This window comes from Rattus norvegicus, chromosome 4 (assembly GCF_021556685.1).
Source record: "Rattus norvegicus strain SHRSP/BbbUtx chromosome 4, alternate assembly SHRSP_T2T, whole genome shotgun sequence".
NCBI classification, from domain to species: domain Eukaryota; kingdom Metazoa; phylum Chordata; class Mammalia; order Rodentia; family Muridae; genus Rattus; species Rattus norvegicus.
In genome coordinates, this window is record NC_141537.1 from 26,198,433 (window position 1) to 26,212,826 (window position 14,394).

Genomic DNA, 14,394 nt, shown 5'->3' on the forward strand with positions numbered 1-14,394 from the left:
TTGGCTTTATCCTGTGTCTGGAAAATAGAAACCCTAAGATCATATGCTTTAGTATGAGTTAATCAAAATTTATTGCTGTAGGGATATTGCAATGGTGTTAACTTTCACCCTCTGGTTTCATAACATTTAGGACAAGATTGGCAGGAAATTTAAATAGCTGTGCATTATTATCAATGCTTGTCCTATTCATAACCTGCAGTTGATACCCTGTGAAGCATTTTAAAGTGAGAAAGAGAAAAATTATTAGAATGATAAGATTTGGGTCTTTGTTTTTACGAACCAACAATCCCATATGTTTAATAGATATTGAGGAATTATACTGAAATATTTGGCTTTGAAAAGTCAAGTAGTCCTCAAAAAACTTTTTGCTTCACATTCTTCTCAAAAATCTTCCTGTCCTGCTTCCTACATAGGCAACCATTACTAATTACAGGTCAGTATGACGTGAGACAGAGATTACAAGATATACCTAGGATATAACATCACGTACCATGAGGTGACAATATTTTCCCAATTTTGAGCCTTAATATGTTAAGATTAGAGTCAAAATGTTGCCTTGGATGTTTATACCTGCCTTTTGACTATTAAAACCAGGCTTTTAGTGAGTACTCTCTCTCTCTCTCTCTCTCTCTCTCTCTCTCTCTCTCTCTCTCTCTCTGTGTGTGTGTGTGTGTGTGTGTGCGCGCGCGCATGTGCACATGCCTGTGTAACCTGGGAACTGTCCAGTTTTTTGTTGTTGTTGATGTTGCAGATAGATGTGAAGTCTAAGGGATCCTCCTGTACATGTTTCCCCAAGGCAGAGATTGCATGCATGAGCTCCACCTTGCTGTTTGGTGCTGAGGATTGAACTCAGAGCCTAATGGTTATCCCTCAAGCACTGAAGTGACTGAACTATCTCTCCAAACCCTGGAATCTTCTGTTATTTGCTGTATTTGACAGACCTAGTACTATGGTGGCAGAACAAGTTTCCTATTTGTAGAGAAGGCCCTTGGTAAGCTCTGGGAAGATTCTTGATAAAGGTTCCATCCCAAACCTGGATCTGCCTCTGAATCCAGGAGCTCTTCTGTGTTCCACTCTGAGTGAGTGCAGAGTCCAGACTACAGGGACTGAGCAGTGATCCTTATGGGACCTCTATGGTCAGGGTTAACTCTACATGGAGAAGGAAACTGACTATGGCAAAGCAAGCTAATTTCTATGCCCAGTCACCGAGAAAAAGATGCTTGGAGAATCGAGTTGGTCAAGAACACTGAGAATAAAAATCCTGATGTCCACAGAAGTACTCTGAGTATCAGAAAGATTGGAAGGGGAACACCCATAAGGAAGGGGAGGGGGGAGGGGGATTTTGCCCGGAAACTGGGAAAGGGAATAACACTTGAAATGTATATAAGAAATACTCAAGTTAATAAAAAAAAAAATCCTAAATTAAATTTCCACAATTCAAAAAAAAAAAAAAAAAAAAAAGAAAGATTGGAATCCAGAGGTAGGTCCTTTTGATAGTCAAATAACAGAGGACAAAATATATTTAAGAAACGTAGTGGTTCTATGTTGTAGGCTGCATCACTTATGCTCTGGGATTTAGGTCTCAGAGCCCTGCATTCTTCTCTCAAATTTTTCTTCTTCACCAGAGCTAGGGTCATATTCCTAACAACTTCCAAGGTGATGTGATTTACATTCAGGCTTTGAGTCAGTGACTCTTATCAGTAAACAGTGACTAGGGTTTTGCACTTTAAATGGCTGAGCCTCAAAAAGAGTTAATCATTCATGGTTGGACTTCACGGAGGAGAGGAAGGGGACAGGCCTCCTCCCAGGTAATATTCTTGAGAATAGCAGTTATCTGTGAGAAGACCAAAGGTAACGAAAGTTTTAGGAAGTGTTTGGGCCAGCTGGTGTTGTCATGCTTGCGTGGTTGCTTTGGGGCTACAATTCTATCATGAGCACTTCCTGTAATAATGGACAGTGGTAATGGGAGAGTTTATATCAGTTATGTAAGACGTGTGAAAAACGGTAACACCCAAGTAGGTACACTAGGTGAGAGGTTCAGTTTATCTAACTTACAGGAAGTACTCAGAAAAGTCAATAGGATAATAGCTCAGGGAAGACTTTGATAGTCATCTCCAAGAGGATGGTAGATCAGTTATAGATCAATAATACCATAGTCATCCTAGTGACTTGGCTCTATTCAGAGCCTTCTTTCAGGCATGGGTGGAGAACTCTTGTCTGGACTGATTCCACAGCGATGCTCGAATCTTTGAGGGGACTACAGAACAGCCACGATCGTTTCCTCCGCTGCAGCAGTGAACCTACAGTGCAGACTGGATGGTGCCTACCTACCCTTACCTGGGAAAAGGTGTTCAGATGTCTCCCCAGGCCTGAAACAGGGGCATACTCAAGCTTAAAAACTAAAGGACTGTTCCAGTTCTCAAAATTCCTGTCTTTTATACTTCAATATGACTAATATTCTGTTTCTTTCTCACAATGACAGGTAAGCATAACCTACCTGGAATAAGAAGTATGGATAAATGCTTCTATGCTAGTATAATATTTTGGTTGCTAATTTACTTTGGGGCAACAGACTTTTAAGTTTCTGATGGCAAGCCAAGAGGTATAGCTAGGTGGTAGAGCACTTGCTTATTACGGGCAATGCCCTGGGTTTCATCCCCAGAATGGGGTGTGGATCATCACAAAATAAGTTAAAGGGGCTGCTAACTACTGAACCCAAGGTACATACCTCAGGCAGTGAGTCGATGAACTGGTGGATGTTGGCCTCCTTGGCTGCCTTCACGATCTCCTCATGAGACACGACACGGCTGTTGTCTCCGTAGGCAATGTTCTCGGCGATGCTGCAGTCAAACAGGATGGGCTCCTGGGACACAATGCCCAGGTGGGCGCGGAGCCACTGGACATTGAGTTGCTTTATTTCTTTGCCATCTAGAAACTGAAAGCGAGGGTTCATGGATCAGCTTCAGGACCAGCATCATTCAGATTTAGCAAAATTACTAAAAGTCTTGTGGTTATTATGATATTAAAGAAAAGGCTTTTTTTTTGTTAATCTTTTCTGATTTGTCTCTCACTACTTCTACAACTCTGAGATAAGGTCTTACTTTATAGCCCAGGCTGGCCCTGAACTCACAATGTAGTTCAGGCTAGCCTTTACCTCATGGGAGTTCTCTTGCCTCAGCCTCTCAAATATTGAGATTATAGTCATAAACTACCAATACCTGGACCTTATAATTCTTCACAAAAACATTTAATAATATATCAATAATATATTTATGTTTTTTGGGAATTTAATCAGCATTTGAGAGCCAACATTTTACTAATTTTGAATGTAGTGGTAACATAATTTAATCCTGTGTTAAAACTTCAGTGATAAAACTAGAAATCAGAACTCATAGGGGATAGTTTTCTAAAAGGCAGTAAGGTAAGAAACAGAGCTCTACAACCATTAAAGAATTGACCAAGTAAAGGTCATGACTGTTTTTGAAAAGAATGAAAAAGTTTTCTAAGCAGCAGAGAATAATTATTAGGAGAAGTTGAAAAGAACCATAGATGAATGGCAGGTGAAAAGTCCGCTTTCATCTCAGTCACTACTGCCGCCAAGGCCCCCTGGATCTATGGGTCATTGCTACTGCTTCTGTGGTTTTTCTATAGTCTGAGTACTCGTAACTAAATAATACATAATAAGTATTCCATGCTCTAAATTCTGTTTCTTTGGTTCCTTTTCCAATCCTGTCTCTCATTGTAATTATTTAAATTCATTACCTCCTACAAGATTTTTCTCTCATGCCCAGCACCTGAGATAATTTCTCAAAGTTTTGCTGAATATAGAAGCCTGATTACTCCCTCACCATTTTAATTGCGGAACCAAAAGGGCATTCCCCATTTCCCTACCCACTCTCCTTATGTGTCTATCAAATTTTGGGAGTCCTATTTGTTTTGTTGTACCATGTAGCATGTCCTCTATGCCAGTAGATTGACTTATTCCACCATAAATAGAACATGTCCTTTATGTCAGTAGATTGGCTTATCCTGCCATGAAAATGCTTGGGGCTCCTCTCCACCAGTTCCCTGAACTTCTCCTGCCCCCCATCCCCATCATCTTTATAGTCCATGCTCAAATCTCTACATCCTTCTTAACCATCTGTCGACCGTGCTGAACTGCTTGCCCACCAACACATCATTGAGAGTAGGGTGGTGAAAATAAGCCACAGATTGCTACATGTCATATCATGACGTCTCAGTCCTTGTCTTACTTAAACAGCCTGTGCCCTTGCAAACTACTGTTGCATTGAAATGCATCCTGCTCCTGATTTTTCCTCCCATTCCCATCTCCTCCAACTCTCTTTATCTTTCTGGCTACTTTGGGCTTTGGCAGCTCTTGTACCGTCTGCTGAAGTCTCACCATGGCAAGGAAGATAGCTGGCCAAGGCTGGCTGCAACAGAGGACAGAGGGGCAGCGTGTTGAGAGAGAAGCTGGGTACGTTGGCTAGTTCAGTTGACATAGACTGTACACAAAGCCTGGGTTGTCATTATTTAACAGTGGCTTTTACTTCAGGAATCAGAAAAAAACATGGCCTATGTTCAAGGATCAAATGTATCCAGCCAATTTAGATGATTAAAAACCTGAAATGTTCTGAATACAAAAATATGCTCACCACTGTTCCGGCCATGGGGTCATAGAAGCGCTCAAGCAGCTGGACCACTGTACTCTTCCCGCAGCCACTGCTGCCCACGAGGGCCAGCGTCTGCCCTTTCTTCACCTCTAGGCTCAGCCCCTGAAGCACTGGGATGTTGGGTCGGGTGGGATAGTTGAACATGACTCCATTAAATTTCACATTTCCTTCCAACATATTCTACAATGAGAACAGTAACATTTAGCCTGATTGCAATACTGAAAACACAGTGTCTAGTGGTAACCCTAGCACTAGGTGTCAAAAGTGAGCTCCTGTCATCTTAAGCCTCATTCCACATCTCTGGAATTCAATCAAAAGAGATAATAATTGTACAGCATGAATTCTTTTTGTGTGTGCATGAATTCTTAATATAATATCAATGTATCAATGTACTCTCCTAGACTACAATGGTCAGTATTCAAACCAACTCATGTAAATCTCATACATCTATATATCTATATCTATATCTATATCTATATATCTATATCTATATCTATGGCATTAAATTTCCAATTTTATTAAATTTCCTTTTCATCTTTTAATTGAGAAGTTAGGGATAGATATCCACTGAGCACATCAAACTCACAGGCTTCAAGCCCTCCGTGCTGTAGCTGTCAATCTCAGGGATTTTCTCAATGATCCTGATGATGTGGGATGCCGAGACTTTGGCTTTCGCGTAGTCAGGAGCGAATGAACTGACCTGCCCCACTGCCATGGCACCAAAGACAATAGCTGAGAATACTCTGGAAAATAAAAGACAGGCCCGTGCAGTCTGTGACAGCTACAATGTTAACATTGTTATAGCACTTCTATAATAATGGAGTTATTGCCATGATAAAGTGGCAAGGTAAAACAAACCGTCTTCCCTCACGTTTTCACACAGGTATGGCAGATGACTCAAACTGGCCCATGTTCACCTGTCCTGTAATCTTCAACTTTTACAACATGACCTTTGCTTAAATGTCCATCTAAGAAGTACAAATTTGTTTTCCACCTTTTGACCCCGCAGTGGCCTTGTGACATGGCTCCATGGACAGGATGTGGTGGAAATGACTGTTCTCAGTTCCAAGCCCGTGACTCAGCATATGTTTTGTTAACTTGTATTTTTTGTCCTGGCCAATGAGCCTATAGCTCACTGCAGACAACAGTGACCACAGCAGAGATCGACTATGCCCGACCCAAAGAAAGAGAAGTGACCCAGAGACTTCAAGCAGAATAAATAGCTATAGTTCCATGTCACTGAAGTTTAGTGGTTGATTATTACATGGCATAAAGGTGGCAATCAGTAATACATACAGTCAGTGCTGCTGAGATCACTTCTTAGAAATCACATGAGCCACACAAAGAGAGCCTTGTTGTTGCCATTGTTTAATACACAGCTATGATACCGCTTTGGAGAAGCTGCTACATTCTTAAACTATAACATGGGATTCATTAAGTGTCAGTAACTTTAGAAATCTTGGAGTTAAAAATAAGCAAAATGGTGTTGAAATCAATGTCCTGCAGTTCCAGAGGTGTCTGACTTTGATCTTTGGGCATAATCACACAATTCCCCTGTGAAACCTATGTTGGAAGGTGAATGCTTTTAATCTTGAATTAACTTCAACACAAGAGTAAGTCAATGCTTAAATAGGGCAGAAATGGTGTATTGGCACACTGTACAGCCAGGCTTACCTAGTTTTGGTTGCAACACAAACTGTCACAGCATTGACTATACTAAACTACTAGAGGGAAATCTAGCCAGGTTTGAAGGTCAACTTGAAGCTCGGAAAACTCATGTATAACCTTGACCAACAATCTGAATACTTGGTGACATCAGTTGTGGGGTTTCTTTCAGGTTCCTCTTCCCATGACCCAAGTTTAAGTTTCAATGTTTGCAGAAACACAGAGGGAAAAGCCTAATCCAGAGCTTCCACTGTCCCTTAAAATTTCCTCTAGCTTCAGAAAGACTAGAATGTGTTCAGATCCCTGACAGGCAGGCAAACAAGGAAAGGGACGACTGCTAAATAACAGTGACGAACTTCTGACTTCTTCTTTACCCTCCTTCCCAAGACAAAAGCCTGGCAGTCTTTCTCTCCTGTCAGCTGCAAAACCAAACCACCACCACCACCACCACCACCACCACCACCACCACCACCACCACCACCACCACCACCACCATCACCACCATCAAAATTACACAGCCCTCTAGGAGAAAGAGAGATTTCAGTTTCTGAGTAATCTTTCTACTTTATGGGGCCTCTCTCTCTCTCTCTCTCTCTCTCTCTCTCTCTCTCTCTCTCTCTCATGTGTGTATGTGTGTGTGTGTCTGTGTATGTGTGTGAGTGTGTGTGTCTGTGTATGTGTGTGAGTGTGTGTGTCTGTGTGTGTGTGTCTGTGTGTGTGTCTGTGTGTGTGTCTGTGTGTGTGTATGTCTGTGTGTGTATGTCTGTGTGTGTCTGTGTGTGTGTCTGTGTGTGTCTGTGTGTGTGTCTGTGTGTGTGTGTCTGTGTGTGTGTGTCTGTGTGTGTATGTCTGTGTGTGTCTGTCTGTGTGTGTCTGTCTGTGTGTGTGTCTGTGTGTGTATGTGTGTCTGTGTGTGTTTAGGTGTGTCTGTGTATATGTGTCTGTGTGTGTGTCTGTGTCTGTGTGTGTGTGTATGTTTAGGTGTGTCTGTGTGTGTGTATATGTAGGTGTGTGTATGTGCTACTTTATCACCTGCCTCTTAGTTGCCCAGTCAGAAAGCTTTTTAAAGGAGCCATTCTATTCCTTCTGGACAAAAGATCTTTTTCTAAAGCATGGCCTTCTGAAGACCTCTGAACTGAATCTAGGCACACATTCGGAAGGTCAGACATTCATTCAGAAACCGGCTGAATATGGCTTTTTAAAATGCTTAAACCTAAGATGATTAAGATGACAGAGAGTCTCAAATCCTAGCACTGACTTTACCAAGAGCTCCAAGAAGATACGGACACAACAAGAAAGGACTCTACCTAGATCGTGGTATGATAACTACTGAGAAAGACTGCCCGTTGCCTTGCCTGCTGCTAAGGCCTGGTCTGAACTGTGGACAAACAGGATACCTGACATGCCTCATGTTGCTTAAGACAAAGCAAGGTCAGTCTTTCAAGTTCCTCCTCCACAGGAAGGCCTCTCAGATTTGCTGGGATGGCAGCTGAAGACTGATCCTGCCTGGGACCTATGTCCTCAACTAAGCCACCAACTGCAAAGGAACCTAGTTGGGTAACTGTCTAGGTCATGGGTAAGTCTGTCATTTTAAATAACACATAGACCATTTACATTAAACTATATCCTTCTCAGATCTCTGAGGAGCTTGAAGACTGAACTAGTGAAAGAAGTAACTTTGTCTTAAGGAACCCATTTTACAATGACTACTCCTGGTAGTCAACCGCCTGTGTCTCATGGTAAAAGATTAGTTAGGAAAAGGTAAAATTTATGCAAGGGCTGAGGGTATGAGAACTTCTAAGAAAGCGTTTGAAGGTCTAGAAAGGAATTTGAGGTTGGTAACTGCAAGTTATGAAGGTTAGAGGATGTGGGGAAAATAAAAACCTTGGCTGTTGATAGGAAGGTGACTTAAGGGATATAGGAGAAATTTTAAAAATGTTTCAGATGGAAGGTGTTCGAGGTTGGTAAATGCAAGTACCAAAGGATTTGTCTTTTTGTAAACTTATAAGAAGATTCTTGTAAGCTTCTGGGAATCCACTTGAATCCAGGTCAAACAGACTCCAGATAAGGGCTGCCATCAGCCCGTTTCCTTCCCTACTCCTATTGCTGAAGGTGGGATCCATCGAGTCCCCTTTCCCTGGTCCTGGGATGCTCCCCTTCTGCAACTACCAAAGCTATGGGCCTAAACGTTTCAAATGCACACCCAGGAAAGACGTTTTTCTCCCTAAACTCCTTAACTCTATTTCCTACTCCTGACATATATATCTTCTCCAGCGCCCTGCCAAGTCCAGATGTTTCCTCAGAACCTGCATCAAGGACAGTTCCAAAGCAGTTACCCCGCCTCACAGACTGCCTCAACTGTGCCTGCACTCTCCTGCCCACTGATGATCCCACAGCCTAGACAGCAGTGAAATTCTTCCCAGACTTGGCCAATGGTCCAGCGTTTCGCCCCACCCCCATAATGATGCTCCAGTGTCAGCAGAAAGTAGTCATAGATTATCAAAAAAAGGCTGAGATGTTTGATCTTGGACCCCAGAGGCAAGAGGTTATTTTAATACCAAAGCAGATCTGGCCTCCAGCTTCTCCCAGCATCCCTCAGTCACCAGGAGGATACCCTGCCCCCAACCCTGAACTTTCCAGCCCAGTGTTTGGAAAACACAGAGGCTCTTTGCTGTATAACCCAGACACGTTTTGCTTACATTCTCTCTCTGTCTCATCCCCCCACCCCCCACTTTTTCTGTTCTTACAAATGTTTTCTCTTTTTCTTCCTCCTCCCTTCTGTCTGTCTCCCTTCCCACGGCAACTTCCCAGCCTTTTTCCCTGAGCCAGTGAATTTGTCCACCAGACAACAGCTTCCAATTAGCCTGCTATTATGAATACCTCAACCTGGCTTTAATTGGCTCATTTTTACCAGCAGAGAAATATCTTATCAGATAGAAGAGTTTTCTGATAAACTGTGGAGTATTATTGGTACCATATGGACACCCAGAAGCAAAATGTCACTTCCTTAATTATCAAATGCTCAACAGGACACTTCACCACACAAATTCTCATCCTCGATTTACCATCAGGGTTAAATTATACAAGTGAACATAATACTTACAACAGAACATTTTCAAATGTCATGAGTTCTCGTGCCACCAAGTAGGCACCAAACCGGAAACAAGCAGCATAGGAGAAATACATCATGGCCTGGGTGAAGGAGAAAGTGATCCCAAAGACGTGCGCTTTCTTCAAAGCATTTCTGCGAAGAAGACAATCCAATTTCACTCCATTGCTCAGTCATTCAAGCAGCTTATTGTGGGGTCGGCAGTGAGGCACGCAGGCATGGCATGTGCTATGGACTCCATTTAAGGAATTCAGCTGGATTCCCTTTTGTTTAATTGTGTGAATTTGGGGAACTGCCTTGTCTCTGAGACTCAGTGCTGTCTTCCTCTTTAGTGCAGGTTATACATCTCAGTGGGTTGATGGAACCCTGAGAAGAGCCTGCCTTACATTAGCAAATGAATGGCCCTTGCCTGTCCCGCACTGTGGGACACACAGCACAGGTGTCCTGTAGAGGAAGGAGGACACCTCACAACACATCTCCCCTGCCCACTCAAGCTGTGGGTGACAGGGGACCAGGCCTGTCCTTGCAGGTGGGGGTGTAGATGAGCTGCACATTGTCAACGCAGTGGAGGGACTTCCTGAGAAATGCACTGTGGGAAGAAAGAAGTGCTCACGTGTCTGGAGCCCGGAAAGGCTTTACAAAGGATTAACATTCCAGAAATTTCTGAACAAAGGTCTTGGGTGTGGTGGTGTGGGCAGGGACAGGTGGGGATGGACAGACTTTTGACCTCCCTACTCCTGTTTAAACATACCAACTTTGTTCTTGTCTTTGCTACTTGGGAAACTTTTCTCAGAAAAAGGGGGCTTGCCATGATTGTGACAAAGGTGCTTGAAAACACTTCAGTAAGGTCCAGTTCTTGCCTTGTCCTAGAGGAGAAGCTGGGACTCAAGGTTGGTTTTGTTCATGTCCTGGTCACCCTTTAGAGCCCTCCTGGATACTGCTGGGGTAAAGGGAAAAGAGAAGGTCTCCCCAGGACAGAATGGAACGGAAAATTTCCTCAGGAGATCCCTCTGTATCACACAACACCTCCAATTTCATGTTCTATAGAGAAACTTCACCCCAAATACAGCAAACAGCAGGGTCATCATCCCACTGGACACCAGAGGCATTCATTGACAGTTGTCCTCTCCCCCTCCCCATGTGTCACCAGCCTTCTTGGGTTTAAGTCACAGACGCTCCTGCCTCCTGACTAAGCTCAGGTCTCTTCATCTCTCTCTTGACAGTCTCTGGTGTTCCTTCTAGTACTTTCTTCATGTACCTTTTGTCTTTTGGCAAAAGCAATCCTGAAAACTAAAGTCCTGCTTGGAAATCTCCTCAGAGCCTTAGCTCTCTTCAGGGTGTCTTTCTTACCTGTATGGTATCTGCAAGCTCTGGGCATACATAGTTTCAAACTTCTGCTCCCGAGTCAAAGAGACGACAGTGCGAAAGTTTTCAATTGCTTCTGTAGCGATCTGTAAAAGACCGAGAATTATTAGGGTTAAAGACAAACACAGAATTAATTGGAAGTCTACAATTAGTAGCAGTAACCTATTATAAGTTAATGCTCCTGTATCCTTTAGCCTTATCCTTAGCTATATTCTGTATGAAGAAGAATGATAAGTTATGAAACTGAATTTTAGATCCTTAAGAGAGACCAGATAATTTTGTCTTGCACTTGGACAGAAAGAGAAGCTAGGGCACAAAACCATGACACATTTTTCTAAAGCCACCATATCTTTCACAGAAGTATGTCCCTTGTGAAGGTGATATTTAAGTAACTAGTACTATGATATTTATCCCTTATTCTCTGTGTAACTGTCATTCACAATTACTCAAGTTTAAGTTTGAAAGATGTTCAAAGAGTAATGGAAATGATCAATAATTACATACAAGCACATGTTACAAAGTAGCTTATATGTTTTTGTAAACATACACATCTTAAATAAAATAGACTGAATTCTATATTCTGTCTAACCAATTTTAACAGTATTTTTCAAACTCACTTAATATCCATTAATAATGAGTTTTTAATAGCTACATTGTGGCCAGGTAGGCATTACTTGCAGTGGCTTGGATTCCTTTACTATAAGTAACATTGTAATAAATATTGCTTTGCTCATAAACATTTTCTCATAATGAATGATTTTCTTATAAAACATTCTTAATAGGAAGACTAAGATGTCAGGGGGAATAAATTGCCTTTTAATGAATTCATTGTCCTTTTTTTTTTTTTTTTTTTTTTTTTTTTTTTTTTTTTTTTGGTTTTCTAAGATAGGGTTTCTCTGTAGCCCTGGCTGTCCTAGAACTCACTCTGTAGCCCAAGCTGACCTCAAACTTAGAGATTTGCCTGCCTGTGCCTCCCAAGTGCTGGGATTAAATCATGCACTAACACGGTTTTGATTGTATTAACTTTTAGTGAACATGATATATCAATTATTTTAGAGCTTTTTAAATGTTCAGTTGGGAATTTCCTGCCACCAAGGCTATTTAGTTAGGACGACAGTCCATCACCACCTGTTGCATACTTTGTAAAGGGATGTGAGAACATCAAGAACATTTAGGACACACAAAAGGATTTCTTTCAGCCTGTACAGAAAGGATTTCTGTCTGCCATAGCGCTCAAACGCCATGCCTTCTTGTTAGCTTATCATCAAGGGAGAATATGGACCAGAAGGTCTGTACAGTCCTTTTAAAATTGTATGTCTCTAAAAATGAAAATTAAGATACTAGTTAATCTATTGTGTCTCCTTGTGGTGGTTTCACTGGTAAAACTGATTCTATTAAAGACATATTCTAGTAACCTAGTGCAATTTTGCTACTTAAAAACCATATTTATGAAATCTCATTTATGCATCACTGAATCTTACAGAATTTGGTAACAGATATTTCACTATAAATTAAGTCAGTTTTGAAGACTAGTACAAAACAAACTACTAGAATAAAAAAAGAATACATTCCTTAAGATACTTGTTTTAAAAATGAAAATAGTTTTCTCTGATCTAGAGCTACCAAGAAAGTAATTAGGAAAAATATTTTATAAACTTTGCACATTTCAAAAATAATATACACCGACTTTAGAGAAGTATGGATAGTAAGAAGTTGAAGGAAATAGTCACTTTTAATGAAACTCCCGAAAGACAATTTCACTTACACACATAGAAACATTTTTTAATTATAATGGGTTCAACAAACAGAAGAAGTTGTCTGAACCAGTAAGAATGTTGGGAGCACAGCTCAGTGGGGAGGGAGGGATGCTTGCTTTTCAGGCATGAGTGCCTGAGTTTGAATTGCCATCCCATACATTGGAAAGGCAGATGTAGTCATTCATGCCCGCAACCCCAGTACTGAGGGACTGAAAGAGGGGAACCCAAGAGTTCATTGGCCAATCAGCTTAGCAAAACTGACAAAGGAGAGGTTTAGTTAAAGATAAAGATGGACTTTGTATCAAAGACAAGGAGGAGAGCGAGAGGGCAAAACCCCAGACGTCATTTTCTGGCTTCAGTTGGCGTCCACATAGGCATGCATACTGCCAAGCACGTGCACAATCATGTATACAACACACAAGCACGTGTACACACACATATACACTAAATAAACAAACAAAGAGCTCTACCTGTCGATTACAGTGTAAGGTTTTCAAGAAATATTTCCTATTCATTTTCCAAGGAAGGGAGTGCCTTGCTTGTGTGGGGTTCGGAGTGTAGGTACAGCCTAACACAAGCGAGAGCTTAGAGCACAGAGCTCACATGTTATGTGAACAGCAGTCATTCCACAGTGCAGTCTCCTCATCTTCAGGAGAGGCAGTAAGTAGCAGCCACATCCTCACAACTTCAATAAAGGCTCAGTCATCACTAGCAAGAAGGAAGTCTAAAGTTCAAAGAAGAGTAAATAACGCGGCTTCCTCAGAAGGGGTTGTGCATTCCATCTGTGCTAAAGAAAAATTATGTTTCTCACAAATTAACTTGTACTTCTCTTTCTACACCAAGTAAACTAAGGTTTGATTTGAATTTAACAGTGAAAGGATAAATACCTATACTATACAAAACTGCTCATTAGCCCTTAAAAAGGTGATAGAACATGGCCAAGAATAGCCCATAGGTGCAGTAGAGTTTATCTGCTTGCGTCACACCACAAAGACAGTAAATGAACAGGACCTCACATCTACTCCAGGACCCCAAACCCAAAGCACATTGCCAAGTGTGGCATGGTATGTATTCCTTGGTTGGGGACAGACCATAGCCAGACCCCAGGGTTAGCTAGGTCCCAATGACAGTTCGCTGGGACAAGAAAGCAGGCCGAGCTAGCCATAGGAAGCAAGCCAGTAAGTATCACCCTCCATGGTCTCTGCATTAGCTTCTACTTCCAGGGTCCTGCCTGGTCTTCACTGAGTAGCGTAAATCCTTTCCTCCCCGAGTTGCTTTGTTCATGGGTGTTTCATCGAAGCACAGAAACCATTATTAAGGCAGAAGAGGAAAGTGGTAAAGAGAAAAGAAGAGGGCTGGATGAGAAGAGAGGAGCCTGAAGACAGTGGCCGGAAACAAAGCCCTGGAAAGCAGGCATCTGTATTTGAAACTAAGGATGTGTTTCCACTTTTCTTCAAATTCTAATCTTGAGATGAGAATAATAACTGTTGCCCAAATGGCGGCTATTAAAGTATCGCATTATAGTAGCGGGGCAGTGGTGACACTTGAGAGGCAGAAGTAGGAGGATCTCTCAGTTCAAGGCCAACCTGTTTTACAGAGTGAGTTCCAGGACAGTCAAGGCTACATCTGTCTTGAAAAACAAAAACCAACCAAACAAACAAACAAAATCCCAAAAAACAAAACAACAACAACAAAAACATGTTGTAGACTTCAGAGATGGCTCTGTTGGAAAAGGACTTGCCTTGTAAGCACAAGGACTGGAATTTGACCTCTAGAACTCAGGTAAAAGCATCTCAGCTATGCTTGATGGCTTGTGTCTGTAATT

The 14,394-nt window shown here is 41.8% G+C and overlaps 1 protein-coding gene and 1 long non-coding RNA gene across 2 annotated transcripts in view; one reads left to right on the forward strand and one right to left on the reverse strand.

Moving 5' to 3' along the window:
* The window catches only part of LOC148006238 (uncharacterized), a 901,378-nt gene that overhangs the window by 874,608 nt on the left and 12,376 nt on the right, over nucleotides 1–14,394 (forward strand). The gene's annotated exons all lie outside the window — the stretch shown is intronic.
* The window catches only part of Abcb1a (ATP binding cassette subfamily B member 1A), a 162,144-nt gene that overhangs the window by 2,566 nt on the left and 145,184 nt on the right, over nucleotides 1–14,394 (reverse strand). The window contains 5 exon segments of the mRNA NM_133401.3: nucleotides 2,729–2,935; nucleotides 4,656–4,853; nucleotides 5,260–5,416; nucleotides 9,442–9,582; nucleotides 10,798–10,898. Of these exon segments, the coding sequence (NP_596892.1) occupies nucleotides 2,729–2,935; nucleotides 4,656–4,853; nucleotides 5,260–5,416; nucleotides 9,442–9,582; nucleotides 10,798–10,898 (804 nt within the window).